This window comes from Antennarius striatus, chromosome 3, assembly GCF_040054535.1.
Source record: "Antennarius striatus isolate MH-2024 chromosome 3, ASM4005453v1, whole genome shotgun sequence".
Lineage (NCBI taxonomy): Eukaryota > Metazoa > Chordata > Actinopteri > Lophiiformes > Antennariidae > Antennarius > Antennarius striatus.
The window spans coordinates 22,584,589-22,603,206 of NC_090778.1; the positions used below are offsets into that span (position 1 = coordinate 22,584,589).

An 18,618-nucleotide genomic window follows, 5' to 3' on the forward strand; every position below is an offset into this window, starting at 1 on the left:
TTTTTTTTCTCCTTTAGTTTGCCCTTGTTAGCATACTGACATTAGCATTAAACTCTAATGGTGTGTTTACATTGAATGAAACAAATGTTTTGAACTCATGTTACTTATGTCAAGGTCACCACGGGATTGATTGTGTTTACGAATCCTTAAATCTCCAATGGCTTCTAACCTTCTAAAATCAGGAACTACAATGCTGGATCTAGACCCGAGTACAGTAAGATCGTTCACTGTTTTCCCACCAATTTCCTACATATGTCTGAAAAATATCAATGGTGATAAGTTTTTTTGAATTTCTTGCACAACTTGAAATCTTTCAACTTGCACAAAGATGCAAATAACTTGAAGTTACCTCTTTTAATCACACCAGTTGAGAAAATCTACGCTTACTTTCAGCCTTGTACTGAAACTGAGTCACTTTGGTATGAATGACTTTACTTTTGACCTTTTCATACCTCTAAAAACAAAGGAATAGTGCATGAGGCAACTGATGGCTCATGCTTTTGTTTGGTAACTCTCTAAAAACAGTCATCCCATCAGTCCTGCTCTGAAAGCTGCATTCTAGCTGCATATTTGTGGGCATTCCTAGAACTAAATCCTCAAAGTTCTACAGCAGCACCTTCATATCATGGCATCTTATTTGGACCCCTGCTGTCAACACCGTCGAGCACTCCCCACTAACCGAAAGGGCAAATGCTCCCAGGAGCATCACACAGCCCATCATGTCTGAGAGGGGCCCATGATGCTGATGCTGAGAGAGAATGGGCACACAAATTTTCCCGGCGGTGGACAGTTGTGCTTTCCCTTAGTTATTCCCTCTCAGTATATATATATGTATATGTGTGTGTGTGTGTGTGTGTGTGTGTATATATATATATATATACACACACACACATATATATACATATACATACACACACACACATTACAAAATAGACAAGTGTTGTGATGCATAGGTTTTTACCTGTAAATGCAAATGTTCGCTGGAGGTCATATTGAATCCCTGTTAGTAAAACCAGCAGCAACATAATAGCTGGTCATTCAGGTTTGATTCAGTATTTCAAGTAAATGGGTCCTGACAAGCCTTTCACCGGTTGACTGTGAGACCAGAGGGAATGCACCACGGTGAGCACGGCCACTCAGCAAATTCACATTTAACATTTCATTCCTCCCGCTTGGACACAATGAATTATACATCCTAGATTCTCCCGCATTGATTCAGCCAGACAAAACTCCCTTAACATTAAATGTTAAATGATTTGCGGGTCTTTTTCCACACCGGTGGGGTGAAACACACCGCTTTTACCATATCTCTCTGATTCTGACATTCTCCCTCTATCCTTGACCTCCTCTCCCCCCCCCCCCCCCCCCTCTCTCTTCTTCCCCCTTGTTATCTGAAATAATCTCCGGACCTCTTTACATTCTATTCATCGGAGCTGAGAGAAGCAGGAGCTGACGTTGATAGAAAAAAAAAAAAAACCCATCTGTGCCTTGTAGGGCTAAAAGTAGAGTGGGAGAACGAGACGGAAAAGAAAGACAGGGGCTTCAAATGAAACCGGCTCTGTTGTTTCCCTCTTGTCCCCCCTCGTCAATGCCATTTCAATTGAAAAGCGCAGTGGTAATTAAATTCCAGCAGGGGTTAGGGGCAACTGTGCGGCACACTGATGGGGGGCAGCCCTGACATAAAGATGACACAATTCAAGAGGACAGAGGGGGCCAGGCGGAAAAGGAGGGAGGGTGACAAATGTTGTTTATTCACCGACACTGCCAGATTCATATTACTCAATCTTCATGACATTTACAAACTAGAAAATGAAATGGATATTCAGACTTAAAGGAATCCCTCGATGACCTTTTCCCCAAATCAGGGATATAAGAAAAAATCTGTCCTTTGCATCTGTGGTGTGTGCTCAGTATTTTTTTTTCACCAAGCTGTGGAGGATAAACGATTGGGTGGGGGAAATTTTGAAAAGCTGGTGTGCGTGTGCATATGTGTCAGCACAAATTTGTGACTCACAGAAGGACGCTGGTTGTTGATTCACATTATCGTGGCGCTAATCCAGAGGCCCCAGAGAGGCCACACACTCCTGCTGTCCCCCTCTCCCTGTCCTTTATGAGCCAAACAACACAGCCAGTTAGACTGTAACTAAGGAGGTGAACATTTAGGTGGACTGAATTATGCTTCAAGTGTTCTTATTACAATAAGATGTTTTATTGTAATTATTCTATGACAGGTAACAAATTAATAAAATTGTACAAAATTCTTTGGTTTTAGCTTCATTTTAAATACATTTGTGTTCAATGTAGAGCAGCGAAGAACATAAAATTAACATATATATCACATTTCTGTACCGTAATAATTACAGTTGAGTTTTGTATTTCTAGTAGTAGTGATAAATGTCCTGTTACAGCAGTTTTACTTCCTGGCCTTGCAGTTAGTTCAGACATATTCAACACAAATGACAAATGTCAAATCAACCCCTTTTGTGAGCCTCTTCTTCAATCTGAATAGTGTTTTGTTAAAACACAAAATATACCATATATCAACACATCAGCCTCCTTCTTCCATTATCATTTTCTAGTAAAATGAATTTTCTAAATTATCACTTTCAATCTACCGGTTATTGCGAGATGTAATGCCTGGAGTGAGCAATTACCCAGGATCATTTTATCCACTATGAGAGGCTGCTTTAAATATCTGGATGAAATCCTAAATTAATTCTGCCAAAGCTTCACTTACACATTAATCAATTTATCAGAGCCTCTTTCCATCACGCCTGAGTGATAAAAGCTTCAGTGGGACTCTGATGCCACCTAGTGGACAAAGCATTCGGTCCGTCTACTTGTACTCCTGAGTGTGTTTGACACGTAAACGCACCATGGGATTCTTATCTAAAAAATTCAATGGTCCTCCGGTGCAGTTTGCTAGAGAGGATTCTGGGAGCTGAGCCCAGATCGCCCTCAACTCAATTCATTAGTTAATCATCAAAGCAACAATAAAACAATCAGTGTGTATGGCCTCTCACTCTCCTGAAGTCACATATTTTGCTCAGTAACGGTTTAATATCTGTAAAATGTCCTCCTTAACCGAGAGGGGAGAGTGCTGCTGGACACCTGGCCCACCGATACTTGTTTCCCAGCAATCAAAGCCGTAGTCTTTTAATTCCTGCACCGTAGCCCGGACGACGGAGGAGTCGGTTTCTACAGAAAGAGTCATAATAAAGTCATGTCATAGTGGCATAAAGTAATACATAAAAAACAGGAATGGAAAACATTGGGATCACAATACATCTTGTCATTTGAGACACTCAATAGGTGGGAACCTTCCAAAGAAGACGGACACCAGAGCCCAAATGGAACACGGTAAATGATTGCAAATAATAAATGGTTCTGATCTAAAAATACATTTTTACAAAACTCCCATTTGAACAGGAAAAGATGATATTCAAACACCTGTGCAAGAGACTTTTCCAACTCAACACAAGCTAACCTGAAATTACTGTTCATTGATAGCACTGAAAGCAAAAATTTGAAATAATAATGATATTGATCTGACATGATAACGATGAGCCCTAACCTTTATAAACACATGTTGAAGTTGAAACGTAAAAATTTAGTACCTGGTCTCAGAAGGGTAATGCCACAACCGCCTCCCCCAGCCCCGGTGAGCTTGCTGTGGAGCCCTTTGGCCAGTGTGACCTGGCACAGCGTATCCAGGGTAGGGTGTCCCACCCCCATCACATTGAGATGGTGCTGGTTGATGTCAATGAGCTCCTATAAATGATGAGAACTTTCAATATGACATATTTAGAATGCAAGATGCATCGAAGAAGATTTCCATACTGTACCTCTAAAATATTGTAGTGCTCTCCTGTGATTGGCTCGCTGGTCATCTCAGCGAGAACCTTCTCACATGTACAGGAAATGGCATCAACTGAGTCCAGCACTGGGGCCATGATAGAGGGAAACTACAGAGGCAGAACAAACAACAACAGAAACAGCATTGCTACACAAATCCATTCCTGCATGCGATGTGTAAAAGAGTAAGCATTGTCATGCATCTGTTTAAAAACAGTTTAATGCTGAATAAATTACAGAATAGATTGCAAAAGTGGAGGTTTGACTCTGATCACAACACTGCCACAACACCATCCAGGCCGATCTATGTCTGAGGCAGAAATCTGCACACCTGCTGGTGTCACCAAGGCAACAGCACACAGGGGTGCTGGCAAAGAGTTTAATTTCAATATTTTATGAAGCACTCAATACCCGGCTCTGGAGTGTCCCCCATGCAAAAGCACCACCTATTATATTAATTACGGTGTCTGCAAGTAACACATGGGGGAGGAAGCAACCATTTAGTACCTTGTTAATCTTGTCTTTCACCCCGGCTACAAGCACCTTGGTGCTGCGTGGTACTTTGGTGTTAGTGAGGAGGATTCTTAATAGAGGCACCCTGGAAGTAACGCAGACAGATGACAAAGTTCATACAGATCTTGTACCCTGGAGTCACAAGATTCATTGTGTATCATTCAATTTTTCCCTGATTGATTATGACTGGGGCGGCACGGTGGCGCAGTGGTTAGCGCTGCTGCCTCACATCACGGCGGACCCGGGTTCGAGTCCCGCTCTGTGCGGAGTTCGCATGCTCTCCCCGTGTCTACGTGGGTTCTCTCCGGGTTCTCCGGCTTCCTCCCACCTCCAAAAGCATGCGCTTCAGGTTAATTGGCCGGTCCCAAATTGACCATAGGAGTGAGTGTGTGTGTGACTGTATGTTTGTTTGTATGTGGCTCCGCGGTACACTGGCGTCGTGCCCGGAGTGTCCCCCGCCTCACGCCCTGAGACCGCCAGGATAGGCACTGGCTACCCCGCGACCTGCGTTAGCGGATTAAGTGGGTTGGACAATGAATGAATGAATGAATGATTATGACTGATTTGCCTGAATTTAATCACATTAAATATTGTTAGTCAGTGTCAATACCTGCTCAGTGGTATTATCTTCCCAGCCAAAAATCTCAGCATGCCTCCTGCATACAGGGAAATCTAAATCATTAACTAGACAATCATCAAATGATAATAAGAACAGTGGTGGTACAACACTTTGGTGAAACCATTACACTGTGTCAGTGCAGATACAGGAAAAAGTAGGACTGTGTGCACTGTACCATATGCTAGATTATTCCAGGCCTCACCCCATGTTCCCACAGCGTTGTCTACTCCTGAAGGATTACCATGAATAATCATCTCTCCTTGGAAAGCCCAGCTGTTGATCAGCTCCAGGTCCTCCTGACACCACCTGCAATCATTCCAAAATCAAAGGACATTTTTGCATCCTAATAAACATCCTCTGACCTGATCTCAAAGCACCTCTTCATTTTATAATCCTTCATTAGAATATGGGACAGGCGTAGTTTTATTTTCAGTGAATTATGCAGATGATGTTTGTGATGGAGCAACCAGCACATGATTCAAATGACAGAGAACATTAAAATTGACAATTAAATTTATACATTAAAGTTGTGAGGACCCTCTCCTGTCGTCTTTCAATGCTTCAGACAAAATAAATAAATCAGATACAGTACTTTAAATGAGATATAGATGCCATTGTGTGTATTAAAAGTTACAATAAACATTTATTAATGTATTTCCAAAGGTGGTTTTATGTGGCATCAAACAAACAGACAGTTCAGGGGTGAAAAATAAACCCTTCTTATCATTTCAGAGTACAGGTAGTCCTCAACATACGAACGCAACTGGTTCTGGGAGCTTGTTAGTAAGTTGTAATTTTTAAAAATTCAATCTACAATTGCCATTTTAAGTTCAGTGGTTCTCGATTATTCGTCGGTTTTCAAAAAAATCACATGGAAAAATGAAAATCAAGTTCACAAGATTGTTTTGAATCCAGATTAGTTTAGGGTAAGATTTTACTCCTTATAATCTAATCCTTGAGGAGAAGGAGGAGGAAACACTTCAAGGGACTCTCGACCAGTTTCTAAGTGCATCCAACAACAACAGCCAGAGTCAGCTGTTGATGTTGATGATCCACTGTATTGTACTGTAGCATGTAGCATGTGACTTGCCTTTAGTGCTAAGGAAGAGGAGGGAGGAGATATTGTTGGTAAGAGGCAGAGTTGTCATCAGAGACATGGTCACCATTACTACTATCATCACTAGTGTTTGCTTTATTATCCATGATAAACAGTAAAGTATCCAAAGTACGAAACCTGATGTACTGAAATGTACAGAGAGACAACAACATACCAGATAAAGAGGGGGAGTTGAGTGTTGGAGATGCGTGTGTATGGGGGTGCTGCTAGGCGGGAGTTGTGGCAGAAAGTGGAACTGCAGTACAATAGTTGGATATGGCGGCGATCATGTGTTCATATCTCTCTAAATGTTTGTAAGTCAAATGATTGTAAGTTGAGGACTACCAGTATATTCATCTTACCTGCCCGTGGGATGATCCCTGTCTTTGAGGGGAGAGGGAATGGCTCCACTTGCAGAAAGCAAGGCTGAAGCTAAACACACAGAGTACGCAGCGCTGGACCCGAGGCCGGCTCCGGTCGGCAGCTCCGACCACACAGACACCGTCAGGCTGGGCAGGTCGCTGGAGAAAGACACCCAAAGGATGAACATCTGCTGCAAATGGCTGCAGATGACTCACATGACTGTAATAATATTTACTGCACTGGCCATACGATTTGCAAATGCGTCTCTAAATGTGAAAATTCAGACAGGCTTTTCCTTTAATCATTTTAACACAAAAGAAATCACGTACTAAATGCATTTAAAGTAACAGGTAATACAAAGCTCACCACATTCATACTTTTCTGTAGGCAACAGAACCTTGCTGACATTGCTGTCAGACCCTCTCAAGTAGGTTGTTTCGGGCAGACGGGAGAATGCTCTAAACTAATTGTGTGACTCTTCGAGGAAAAAACACATGCAGACGTGTTAAAAGGCTGCCATGTGGCCCAGTGCCAGACTCTCATTAGTGGCCATCCTGTCAGAACCCATCACCCCTCCGACATCGCAGTGCTGTGTCAATGCCGATTAAACCTTCTGACAACCTGCTACTCTAATGTCCCCTGTTCCCCATCTGTCTGCCTTTACCATTCTCATTTCAATGTGGAGGATTTTTTTTTCTTCCAACAGCACTGAAAAGGGCTCTAATCTCTGTTAACACGGCAAATCAATGGTGAGCATAAATATAAAAATACAGAAATTTTAAAATAGCAAGAATAGTTCAACAAAGACGACTCACAAAGGCAAAGTAGAAACATGACATCTAATAATTATCCACAAATGACACACTATGGTTCACCATGATACAATCATAAATGACGTGAACCGTCTGTATTATTATTATTATTATTATTATCATACTATAATGATTGAGTTCACCACCTAAAGACACATAAGTACTGTAGATGTCGCAGCAGCACCACCCTCGCTCAATGATTTAGTTGCTTTCTATACAATTTTATATATAGTTTTATACATTTGACATCCTAAATAATATAAAATATTTAATATAATAAAATTTCATTATATCTTTCAGAGATAATTATACGATAATAGAAACACTTTTCTGTTTTTCTCTCTAAAACACCAAACAGAACTTTTCAAAACTTTGTGGATTCTTTTTTTTTTTTTTTAAATTTAATCTCCTTTATGTTCTCAGACTTCACTTTTAAATAAGTGACAATAAGATCTGATCAGAAACTACTACCCCTTCTCTCCCACACACAGGACGAGCACAACATGAGTTATACAACCCAACACACAAGCAGCAACTGTAACAGAAAAAAATGGCAAAAATGTGTTCACGACCACTGCTGTTACTTATATTGAAATGATCATTTAACATGTGATGTGTTTTTGCTGACGGGTCTCTTGAGAAAGTGGCAGCACCATCTCACCCTGATCCGAACACAGACAGGTAGATGTACAGGAAGGCTAAGGTGGCCATGTTGCAAGTATCCAAGTTGACGCCGACGACACCAACAAATTCACGCAGCCTTCTCACAAGGTCAGCATCCAGACATTTCACTTCCTTCCTCTTATCTGTTAACAGTTATAAGAGTTATACAACACACCAAACACAAAATACTACCACAAAACACAAATTGCAGCCTTATGAAAAATATACATGCACTAGTGAATATACAGTATTTTCCGCACCATAAGGCACACTGTGCTATAAGGCGGACCTTCAACGAATTAGCATATTCAAAAACTTTTTTCATATATAAGGCGCACTGGATTATAAGACGCACTGTAGGTTTTTGAGAAGATCAGAGGCTTTTAGGTGCGTCTTATTGTGCAGAAAATACTGTAATGAGAAATACTCCTCAACTGAAGCAATTCAAGATACGACTGATAAAATGGAATGTATAGTGTACATTCTACAGTAGAATTATTCTTCAAATACAATTATATTAATTATCTGTGTAGTCCACTGGAATGTAGCCGCAAGAGGACACAAGCCAGTGTCTTATTGTGCCGGTCCCAAGCCCGGATAAATACAGAGGGTTGCGTCAGGAAGGGCATCCGGCGTAAAACTTTTGCCAAATCAAATATGCGAATCAAACCTATGACTTCCATACCGGATCGGTCGAGGCCCGGGTTAACAACGACCGCCATCGGCGCTGTTGACCTACAGGGCGCCGGTGGAAATTGGATTACTGTTGGTCGAAGAAGGAGAGGAGGAAAGTGCGTTCGCACGAAGAAAGAGAAGAGGAACACCAAGAGTATAGGACTGAGAGTAGGGACGTTGAATGTTGGAACTATGACAGGAAAAGGTAGAGAGTTGGTTGACATGATGCAGAGGAGGAAGGTAGACATACTGTGTGCCCAGGAGACCAGGTGGAAAGGTAGCAAGGCTAGAAGTTTAGGAGCAGGGTTCAAGTTGTTCTATCATGGTGTAGATGGGAAGAGAAACGGAGTAGGAGTTATCTTGAAGGAGGAGTTTGTTAGGAATGTCCTGGAGGTAAAAAGAGTGTCAGATAGAGTGATGAGTCTGAAGCTAGAAATAGAAGGTGTGATGTTCAATGTTGTTAGCGGGTATGCTCCACAGGTAGGATGTGAGCTGGAGGAGAAGGAGAAATTCTGGTCGGACCTTGATGAAGTGATGCAGAGCATGCCTAGAAGTGAGAGAGTTGTCATTGGAGCAGACTTCAATGGACATGTTGGTGCAGGAAACAGAGGTGATGAGGAGGTGATGGGCAGGTTTGGTATCCAGGAGAGGAACGCAGAAGGACAGATGGTAGTTGACTTTGCAAAAAGGATGGAAATGGCTGTAGTGAATACTTTCTTCCAGAAGAGGCAGGAACATAGAGTGACTTATAAGAGTGGCGGTAGGAGCACACAGGTAGACTACATCTTGTGTAGACGGTGTAACCTGAAAGAGATCAGTGACTGCAAAGTAGTGGTAGGTGAGAGTGTAGCCAAACAGCATAGGATGGTGGTGTGTAGGATGACTCTGGTGGTGAGGAAGATGAAGAGGGCAAAGGCAGAGCAGAAGACGAAATGGTGGAAGCTGAAAAAGGAAGAGTGTTGCATGACTTTTAGGAAGGAGTTAAGACAGGCTCTGGGTGGTCAGGAGGTGCTTCCAGATGACTGGACAACTACAGCTAATGTGATCAGGGAGACAGGTAGGAGAGTACTTGGTGTGTCATCTGGAAGGAAAGTAGATAAGGAGACTTGGTGGTGGAATGAGGAGGTACAGGAGTGTATACAGAGAAAGAGGTTAGCCAAGAGGAAGTGGGACACTGAGAGGACTGAGGAGAGTAGACAGGAGTACAGGGAGATGCAGCGTAAGGTGAAGGTAGAGGTAGCAAAGGCCAAACAAGAAGCTTATGATGACTTGTATGCTAGGTTGGACAGTAAGGAGGGAGAGACTGATCTATACCGGTTGGCAAGACAGAGAGATAGAGATGGGAAGGACGTGCAGCAGGTTAGGGTGATTAAGGATAGGGATGGAAGTCTATTGACAGGTGCCAGTAGTGTGATGGGAAGATGGAAAGAGTACTTTGAAGAGTTGATGAACGTGGAAAATGAGAGGGAACAAAGACTAGAAGAGGTGACTGTTGTGGACCAGGATGTAGCAAAGATTAGTCAGGATGAAGTGAGGAGGGCATTGAAGAGGATGAAGAGTGGAAAGGCAGTCGGTCCTGATGATATACCTGTAGAGGTATGGAAGTGTCTAGGAGAGGTGGCGGTAGAGTTTCTGACTGGGTTGTTCAACAGGATCTTAGATAGTGAGAACATGCCTGAGGAATGGAGGAGAAGTGTGCTGGTGCCCATTTTTAAGAACAAGGGAGATGTGCAGAGTTGTGGCAACTACAGAGGAATAAAGCTGATGAGCCATACAATGAAGTTATGGGAGAGAGTAGTGGAAGCTAGACTAAGGGCAGAAGTGAACATTTGTGAGCAGCAGTATGGTTTCATGCCAAAAAAGAGTACTACAGATGCAGTATTTGCTCTGAGGATGTTGATAGAGAAGTACAGAGAAGGCCAGAGGGAGCTGCATTGTGTTTTTGTAGATCTGGAGAAAGCTTATGACAGGGTGCCCAGAGAGGAACTGTGGTATTGTATGAGGAAGTCTGGAGTGGCAGAGAAGTATGTTAGAACGGTGCAGGACATGTATGAGGACTGTAAGACAGTGGTGAGGTGTGCTGTAGGTGTGACAGAGGAGTTCAAGGTGGAGGTGGGACTGCATCAGGGATCAGCTCTGAGCCCCTTCTTGTTTGCCATGGTGATGGACAGGCTGACAGGCGAGGTTAGACAGGAATCTCCATGGACTATGATGTTTGCAGATGACATTGTGATCTGTAGTGAGAGCAGGGAACAGGTGGAGGAGAAGCTAGAGAAGTGGAGGTTTGTCCTGGAAAGGAGAGGAATGAAGGTTAGCCGCAGTAAGACAGAGTACATGTGTGTGAATGAGAGGGACCCAAGTGGAAGAGTGAGGTTAGAGGGAGAAGAGATCAAGAAGGTGGAGGATTTTAAGTACTTAGGCTCAACAGTCCAGAGCAATGGAGAGTGTGGAAAAGAGGTGAAGAAGCGTGTCCAGGCAGGATGGAACGGGTGGAGGAAAGTGTCAGGTGTGATGTGTGATAGAAGAGTTTCAGCTAAAATGAAGGGAAAGGTGTACAAAACTGTGGTGAGACCAGCGATGTTGTTTGGTCTAGAGACAGTGTCACTGAAGAAAAGACAGGAGACAGAGCTAGAGGTAGCAGAGATGAAGATGCTGAGGTTCTCTCTGGGAGTGACCAGGAAGGATAGGATCAGGAATGAGTACATCAGAGGGACAGCACATGTTAGAGGTTTTGGAGATAAAGTCAGAGAGGCCAGACTGAGATGGTTTGGACATGTCCAGAGGAGAGATAGTGAATATATTGGTAGAAGGATGCTGAGTTTTGAACTGCCAGGCAGGAGGCCTAGAGGAAGACCAAAGAGGAGGTTTATGGATGTAATGAAAGAGGACATGAAGGTAGTTGGTGTGAGAGAAGAGGATTCAAAGGACAGGGCTAGATGGAGGAAATTGATTCGCTGTGGCGACCCCTGAAGGGAAAAGCCGAAAGGAAAAGAAGAAGATCTGTGTAGTCCACTGGATTATCCCTTACCATGGAAATAAGGCATAAACTGCTCCAGCTGAGAACGCTCCCAGCAGAGGAAGGTGTCAATATTCGGCAGGTTGATACAGACCTTGTCAGTACCTGTGGCTTTCAAATGTAAATATGTTCTCAGGTTCAAACTCACTGCAAGAGCCACCTGTAATGGAGCAGAGAACAGTGTGATTAGTGAAAGACTTCATATGAGTGCTGTTTCTAGGTGATAGCATGGATTGTAAGATCTTTTTTTTTTTTTTTTTTAAATGCAACTACTGTAATGGTAAAATCTGTCTTGAGGTATCATGTGTCACTCAAAAGTGTGTCAGAACTTCAGATCACCTTTCCGTGGACAACTGCGTGCTCTCCGTGGAGGATCGCCTTCCCAGGAGCAGAAACCAAGATCTCCTTGACTTGCATCTTTAATAAAAACAGACTCCGGTGTGTGTTGAAATGTGCCCACAGTCGAGCAGCTAATCCCAAATCAACCAGTCAATGACAGTGTTATTATTATTATTATTACTATTAGCTAGTTCAACCACCGTTGGGCAAACTGTTAATCCTCTGACACATCAACAAGCTATCGATAATTCTACCTCACACTTCTGCGCTTTTCATTAAAATTCTTCAAATACAATTACATTAATTATCTGTTACTCTTAACTACTGTACACGCATCTCTCCGAACACACGCCGTGCTGAAACATATTACAAACACTGCTGAAGCAGGGGGAGGGACGAAGATTGATTTCCATTCCAGTGTCCAATCAGCGATGTAGGTGTCTGAATATGTATTCTTTTATCCAATAAAAAGTCTATATTCTCCCCTCACCCGGTGAGTTAACCAATCATGCGATGAAAATGAAAACGCCCCCAAAGCTATGGGCAGCGCAGAGGGACAAAATTAAGCCAACAGTAGCTACTTCTGTTTTTATTAAATATGGCATCGCAGATTATTAAAGTTGTCCGTCTCCGCTGTTTTATCAGGACAGGCAGGATTATAAGAGAACATCGAGCTAAGGAAACGTTTTCCCTCAGAAGGTAAAAAAAAATGTAAACGCAGTGTTTTTGTCGAGGTAAACATGTAGGACTGAGGAGCTAGCTGGTTAGCTGATACACCAAATAATACTCAAATGTGGTGCAAGCAATAAATTGAAATCTCTAAAACAGTGTCTTAAAACAGTTTAAATGATTTAGTTGTTGCGTTGGCAAAACATATGGCTTGTAATTGTCTTTTTATCTTCCTGTCATCCTTTCTCCCAGTTATGCCACTGAAGGGGACAAGAAGATTCCCAAAGTTTACACCAGAACTGGTGACAAAGGTGGTTGTTGTTTCTTTTGTTGTTGTTGTTGTTGTTTTTGCTTCTGTCCATCATTTTAAAAAGTGCATGTTACAGAAAGAGTAAATAGTCCTCGTTTCTTTCTGTGCCCTTCAAAGGTTTTTCCAGCACTTTCACAGGAGAAAGGAGGCCAAAGGAAGATCATATTTTTGAAGCATTAGGAAATACAGATGAGCTGTCAGCAGCTATAGGGTAAAATGTGTATTTTTTATATGTGACAGTTTAATTTTTCATTCTATCTGACTTAAACTCTCCCTAATGAATTGTACATTACAGTTTGGCCAGAGAGTATTGCCTGGACCAAGGACACACCTTCACAGATCAGCTGGATAAGGTTTGACTTTAGTTCTGGTCACCCACTTCATTACAATAAAATTAAACCTCGAATCTTAAGGTTTCTGTTTTGTTTTTTGTTGTTGTTGTTTTTTTACAGATACAATGCATTTTACTAGATGTGGGCTCCAACATTGCCACCCCTCCATCATCTGCGAGAGAAAGTCATATGAGTAAGCATTAGCTGTGGTTATCTAATGTAACATTTAATATTGTGTCTCATGAGTTTGATGATTTTTCAAGTTTCTTTTTTTTCATAAGAGAGAGCAAAATTTACTGCCCAACCAATAGCAGACCTGGAAAACTTGATTGATAAATTTACAGAAGAACTCCCGCCATTGACCAACTTTATTCTACCAGTAAGCCCATCTGTGTATCTATAAGCTACTGGTTTCTTATGAGTCCAAGTTTTCCTTGTTGCACTGACACCTTTACTGTATATGTTCCAGTCTGGAGGAAAGAGCTGTGCAGCTTTACACTTAGCGCGGACAGTGTGTCGTAGAGCAGAAAGGAGGTTAGTTACAGCGCATTTACTGCCTTCAGTCACAAAAATGAGCATCTGCAGTATTTTGTTCCTTTTCTGACAGTTTGTTCTAACAGCTGTTTGTTCTGTTTGTAGTGTTGCTCCAATTGTGCGGTCAGGGGAGGCAGATCCAGAGGTCGCTAAATTTTTGAACAGGTCAGTCCAGTGTTGTGAAATTAATGAGACAATTGTTCCTTTGCTGCACTTTCATAAATATTCTGATATGTTCACACAGATTGAGTGATTACCTGTTCACCCTGGCCAGATATGCAGCCATGAAGGAAGGCAGTGAAGAAAAAATCTACAAAAAACCTGAATAACAAGGTTGTCATATGATATATCAAAGCTCAATTTTTTACTGTTTTTTATTTATTTTTTCTGTAAATATGTACAGCCCCCAACAGAAGTTGTTTTGTTATCATACTGTGAGAATCTTACAGCTATAAATCTGTGGTGGAATCTTGAACTGTGTACCTCCTGGTCATTTTATTTTGAAGGGATGTTTTATCAAGCAGATACATTTCATTGGTTTTACAACTGGTATCCAGAGACTGATCAATGTCCATGAACATTGCTTTTCCTCTGTAGATGTGGCTTTACCCCAGTAGGCTTTATTTTCATCTATTTTTAATACACCAACAACAATCAGGAATGTTCAGCGGTGTTTGCTGTGTTCTTATTACCCCCCCAACCCACACAGTCACAGGATGTGGCACCAACCCTGGCTCCTGTGGGACAGGGTGCTGGCCCATGTCATTAGAGACAGATTGCGGTCCTCATAGGGTGGATATCGCAGATAGGTCACACACTCGAAGCGTGTGCTTCTTATGAGGCACGATTTCCTATGAGAGAAGGTGTCAAAGCTGTTCCGGCCATGGTAGGATCCCATTCCACTGGCGCCTGTGGAGAGAGTTTATATGTCACCATTTTATTTGACATTATTTGCACTTAACAGCCACCAACTTACCAACTCCACCAAACGGCAGAGCCACCATTAGACTTTGGAGGATGCTGTCATTGGAGCAAAAGCTTCCACTAGAGGTCTCACTCATTATCCTTGTGATAACCTGACAGAGGGGAAAAAGTGATGAGAAAAATACACTGTAGGGGCTGAGGAGTATGATGACAATATAACCTGAATTCACTCCGGTACCTTGCTGTCACTGGAATATGCATAAACACAGAGGGGTTTCTCTTGCTTATTAATAAAGTCAATAGCCTCGTCCAAATCGTTAACGGTCAGAACTGGGAGAACTGGGCCAACAATATCCTTTTGCATGATGGGATCTGGTTCTGTAACCTCTGTCAAAATTGTTGGTGCTTCAGGAAGAAAAAAACAGGAATGAATCTAATGCAGATGAGACAGTTGGCTTTGTTTCAGAGAAAAATCCAGATGATGTTACCGATATACTTCTCTGCCTCTATCACTTGCCCGCCCACAGCCACCTTGCCAGATCTCCACAGAATGTCTCTCGTACGGGTGAAGAACTCCAGGTTGACCATGCGACCGTAACTGCGGGACTCTCTGGGATCAGAACCGTAGAACTGCATCAGGCAGCACTTCAGCGCCTGCACCAGTCGTGCTTTGACATCGGTGTGGCACAAAATGTAGTCAGGAGCCACCAAGCTCTGTCCAGCATTGTGAAAACGTGCCCAGGTGATGCGCTGTGCCGTGGTGGCAATGTCACAGTGTTGGTCCACATAACATGGGTTCTTGCCCCCCAAAATCAGGGTGACGGGTGCAAGTGTGCGAGCTGCGGCCTGAGCAATTCTGATGCCCTCCTCTCTGTTTCCTTGGCAACGACACATAGTCTTAATAATCAGAGACTAATTCAATGAACGATAAACTTTTATAACCAAGTTTATTTTTACCTGTAAAGAAAACATGATCAAATTTAAGTTCCACAACTTCATGCAAGTCGTTTGTGGCTAGAAGAATCACGTGGAAGCATTCCTTGAGCAAAACAAGAAATTCACATCAGATGATTACATTTTAATTGTAAATTAACACAGATTAAATCAGGCTCAGCTTAAATTAAAAAATGGTCTTAAGGTATATTTTTGTTTTTGGAACGGAAAATAAAGGTGCATATGTTCCCAAATATGACTGAATCTAATCTTGTGTCACATTAAAACCTTTGAAATGAGTCTGAAGAATCTGTAAATAAAATAAATGGATAAAATAAAGCACTAGAACAAAATCTCCCCTGAATTAGAACCACAAACTAGTTATTTATCTTAAATTATTAGAGTGAAACTCGAGCTATCTATCCCAACAAAAGATTTCCTCAAACACCCAGTTAGTTGGAATTAAAAACAAAACTCAGATATTGTAATATTTGTAAAATATTATATTTTTATGGTCTGCACCACCTTTAATATTTGAAAATGATCCAATATGTCCCCACCTCCTATGTGGTTACTCACATTGTCCAAGTAAAATGGGATGAGCCGATGAAGGAGCTCTGTTGTGTGAGCTGTGCACTCAGACGGACTGATGATTGCACAGTTTCCTGTACAAAAGAATAAAGCACCATCAGTAAGCCTGTGAGGGAAGAATAATACTAGAATTCAATTAAATGAGGGTCGGCACCTGAGGCAATCGCTCCCACCAGCGGCACCAGGCACGTTTGGACAGGACTACACCAGGTACCGATGATAAACACCACACCAAGCGGCTCACTAACCACCAGACACTCGTCCAATGTGGTAGACTGCAATGATCAAGCATTAAATCTCATTAAATCTAGGTACAAGTGTAACAGAACCCTTGTAAGTGCCCATTAGTGCACAAGTTGATCGACAGAAAGACATTAGCCCACCTCATTCTCATTAAAAGGTCACAGCAACTTAAATTCTAATCTGCTTTTCCAAACAAAACCTTTCTTTGTTGCAGCGAGACGGAATGTTCTCCCCAAAAGGTTGTGTAAATCATGAATAATTCCCCATAATATTGTGGAGATGTCTGTGGGGACAGGAAGGCTTTACCAGGTTTCTTTCAACGTGCTGTGGCTGCATCCATCTCTTCAGGTTACTGACGGCATAAAGGGCTTCATTCTTGACCAGAATCAACTCTGACAAAATTGTCTCAAACCTTGGCTGGCCAGAAAAAAAGAATTGAGATCAAAACGCCAGAAAGACCAATCTGAGCTATTGTGTCAGCTCTCAATATCATGTTGTATTTTAAAAAGCACAAGCTGTGTCTGTGTCAGCCCTCACCTTATGAAGATCTCTTCCGAGAGCATCCACAAAGTCACATTCGTGTTCCTCCAGCATCCGAACCACAGCCTCCAGCTGAGCCAGTCGGAAGTCCTCTTCTAAGGTCCGTCCAGCTCGAAAAGCAACTTTGGCCCTGTTCATCAGATCCACACACTCCAGAGGGTACGTCTTCAAACACTGCTCCCCCAGTCTGGTCCTGAAACCACAGCCACATCACTAGACCCAATACCGCAGGATGAGAAAGATACCCACAGCTCATACCTTCTGCATGTTAACCGGCCATTCCTCTGACAAGCACTGCATGCCCTTAGTTTCACACTCATGTTTATGCTGGTCTACAATCATCCACTGCTGGCCTGTCTGAATGAAGCTTATGTGCAGTTAAGCCTGTGCACAAGTTAAGTAAAAGCCCCACTGGCTGGGAGGATAGTGAGAGCCCAACAACTCCAGCCAATCAGGTGATACACAAAAAGTCACAAAAACTGGAGTCTTTTCATCTCAAATTAAGAACTCTCTTCGTTAACACACACACACACACACACACACACACACACACACACACACACACACACACACACACACACACACACACACACACACACACACACACACACACACACACACACACAACAAGTGTCAAACAGGCATTAAAAATGTTTAGAAAAGTGTTCCCCTTGCTTCTTTTCTAAGATCAAATCATCAGTTAAAAAAAAAAAAAAGCATAAGTGGAAATCGAATCTCGTTCAACCTCTGAGAAGAGGAAACCTCTGAGAAGAGGAACCCTCTGAGAAGAGGAAACCTCTGAGAAGAGGAACCCTCTGAGAAGAGGAAACCTCTGAGAAGAGGAAACCTCTGACCATCGCAGATCCAGCAACACGTGTAGTTAGAAGAACAACGTTGAGAGACTGCGTCGGGTCCAAGCCGAGCTGTGCGGGTCTGTTGAACTTTACCTTCGCATCGATTTGAACCACCTGGTTGGAGAGGCGCTGGGCGGACTGCTCATGGTCACTGCGAAGGTTCGGGTGGGAAACCGAGATGTTAGCTCCGACTGGTCCGGAGGGAACCAGCAGCACCGATCACCGCCGATTAACAATCGCGGTCCGGTTTACGCGTCAGACGTGCGTAAAGCGCATGACGGATTAGGGTTTAATTTACACGCAGCACAAAGTGCGGGTTTTGAGACACCTCAGATGAACTCAAGGGTTTTAAAATGAGTGAAGTCAATGAATTGACAGAGGAGTTCAAGGTGGAGGTGGGACTGCATCAGGGATCAGCTCTGAGCCCCTTCTTGGTCGCTATGGTGATGGACAGGCTGACAGACGAGGTTAGACAGGAATCTCCATGGACTATGATGTTTGCAGATGACATTGTGATCTGCAGTGAGAGCAGGGAACAGGTGGAGGAGAAGCTAGAGAAGTGGAGGTTTGTCCTGGAAAGGAGAGGAATGAAGGTTAGCCGCAGTAAGACAGAGTACATGTGTGTGAATGAGAGGGACCCAAGTGGAAGAGTGAGGTTACAGGGAGAAGAGATCAAGAAGGTGGAGGATTTTAAGTATTCAGGGTCAACAGTCCAGAGCAATGGAGAGTGTGGAAAA

At 42.7% G+C, this 18,618-nt stretch overlaps 3 protein-coding genes across 8 annotated transcripts; 1 reads left to right on the forward strand and 2 right to left on the reverse strand.

The window, feature by feature from the left end:
• Positions 1–1,769: 1,769 nt before the first annotated feature.
• mvk (mevalonate kinase) lies at positions 1,770–12,295 on the reverse strand. Of its 4 annotated transcripts, none has more exons than XM_068310595.1 (10): positions 11,952–12,295; positions 11,625–11,772; positions 7,920–8,064; positions 6,446–6,604; positions 5,163–5,293; positions 4,979–5,024; positions 4,363–4,453; positions 3,846–3,965; positions 3,618–3,771; positions 1,770–3,198 (listed from the first exon to the last, which is right to left on the reverse strand). In XM_068310595.1, the coding sequence occupies exons 1-10, from the start codon at positions 12,027–12,029 to the stop codon at positions 3,047–3,049; spliced, it is 1,224 nt and encodes a 407-aa protein (XP_068166696.1). In that variant the 5' UTR covers positions 12,030–12,295; the 3' UTR covers positions 1,770–3,046. The 4 variants fall into 4 exon arrangements, with proteins under 4 accessions (XP_068166696.1, XP_068166695.1, XP_068166698.1 ...); XM_068310597.1 differs by having other exon boundaries at positions 1,771–3,198; positions 5,190–5,293; XM_068310594.1 differs by lacking the exons at positions 11,625–11,772; positions 11,952–12,295 and adding an exon at positions 8,607–9,105.
• A 214-nt stretch (positions 12,296–12,509) lies between these two features.
• mmab (metabolism of cobalamin associated B) lies at positions 12,510–14,160 on the forward strand. The gene is made up of 9 exons (XM_068310927.1): positions 12,510–12,650; positions 12,873–12,931; positions 13,048–13,141; positions 13,226–13,283; positions 13,383–13,455; positions 13,544–13,641; positions 13,732–13,796; positions 13,902–13,961; positions 14,041–14,160. The coding sequence occupies exons 1-9, from the start codon at positions 12,550–12,552 to the stop codon at positions 14,123–14,125; spliced, it is 693 nt and encodes a 230-aa protein (XP_068167028.1). The 5' UTR covers positions 12,510–12,549; the 3' UTR covers positions 14,126–14,160.
• A 331-nt stretch (positions 14,161–14,491) lies between these two features.
• On the reverse strand, positions 14,492–18,103 carry aldh3b4 (aldehyde dehydrogenase 3 family, member B4). Of its 3 annotated transcripts, none has more exons than XM_068310925.1 (10): positions 17,975–18,103; positions 17,025–17,220; positions 16,794–16,904; positions 16,399–16,519; positions 16,233–16,318; positions 15,678–15,759; positions 15,209–15,598; positions 14,959–15,125; positions 14,773–14,872; positions 14,492–14,705 (listed from the first exon to the last, which is right to left on the reverse strand). In XM_068310925.1, exons 1-10 carry the CDS (start codon positions 18,025–18,027, stop codon positions 14,506–14,508), a joined length of 1,506 nt encoding a protein of 501 aa, XP_068167026.1. In that variant the 5' UTR covers positions 18,028–18,103; the 3' UTR covers positions 14,492–14,505. The 3 variants fall into 3 exon arrangements, with proteins under 3 accessions (XP_068167026.1, XP_068167025.1, XP_068167027.1); XM_068310924.1 differs by lacking the exon at positions 17,975–18,103 and adding an exon at positions 17,286–17,434; XM_068310926.1 differs by lacking the exon at positions 17,975–18,103 and having other exon boundaries at positions 16,794–16,899; positions 17,025–17,405.
• Between the last annotated feature and the right edge of the window lie 515 nt (positions 18,104–18,618).

Coding starts and splice junctions, on each gene's coding strand:
- mmab (XM_068310927.1), top strand. CDS start 12,550: ATGGCATCGCAGATTATTAAAGTTGTCCGTCTCCGCTGTTTTATCAGG. Junction 13,456..13,543: donor TGCGAGAGAAAGTCATATGA/GTAAGCATTAGC, acceptor TTTTTTCATAAG/AGAGAGCAAAATTTACTGCC. Junction 13,962..14,040: donor GTCGCTAAATTTTTGAACAG/GTCAGTCCAGTG, acceptor ATGTTCACACAG/ATTGAGTGATTACCTGTTCA.
- mvk (XM_068310594.1), bottom strand. CDS start 8,844: ATGTCTACCTTCCTCCTCTGCATCATGTCAACCAACTCTCTACCTTTT. Junction 4,454..4,978: donor AAGATAATACCACTGAGCAG/GTATTGACACTG, acceptor CGTTACTTCCAG/GGTGCCTCTATTAAGAATCC. Junction 3,199..3,617: donor CATTACCCTTCTGAGACCAG/GTACTAAATTTT, acceptor CTCTTTCTGTAG/AAACCGACTCCTCCGTCGTC.
- aldh3b4 (XM_068310924.1), bottom strand. CDS start 17,347: ATGAGTGTGAAACTAAGGGCATGCAGTGCTTGTCAGAGGAATGGCCGG. Junction 17,221..17,285: donor GGCCGGTTAACATGCAGAAG/GTATGAGCTGTG, acceptor CTGTGGTTTCAG/GACCAGACTGGGGGAGCAGT. Junction 14,873..14,958: donor CATATTCCAGTGACAGCAAG/GTACCGGAGTGA, acceptor CCCCTCTGTCAG/GTTATCACAAGGATAATGAG.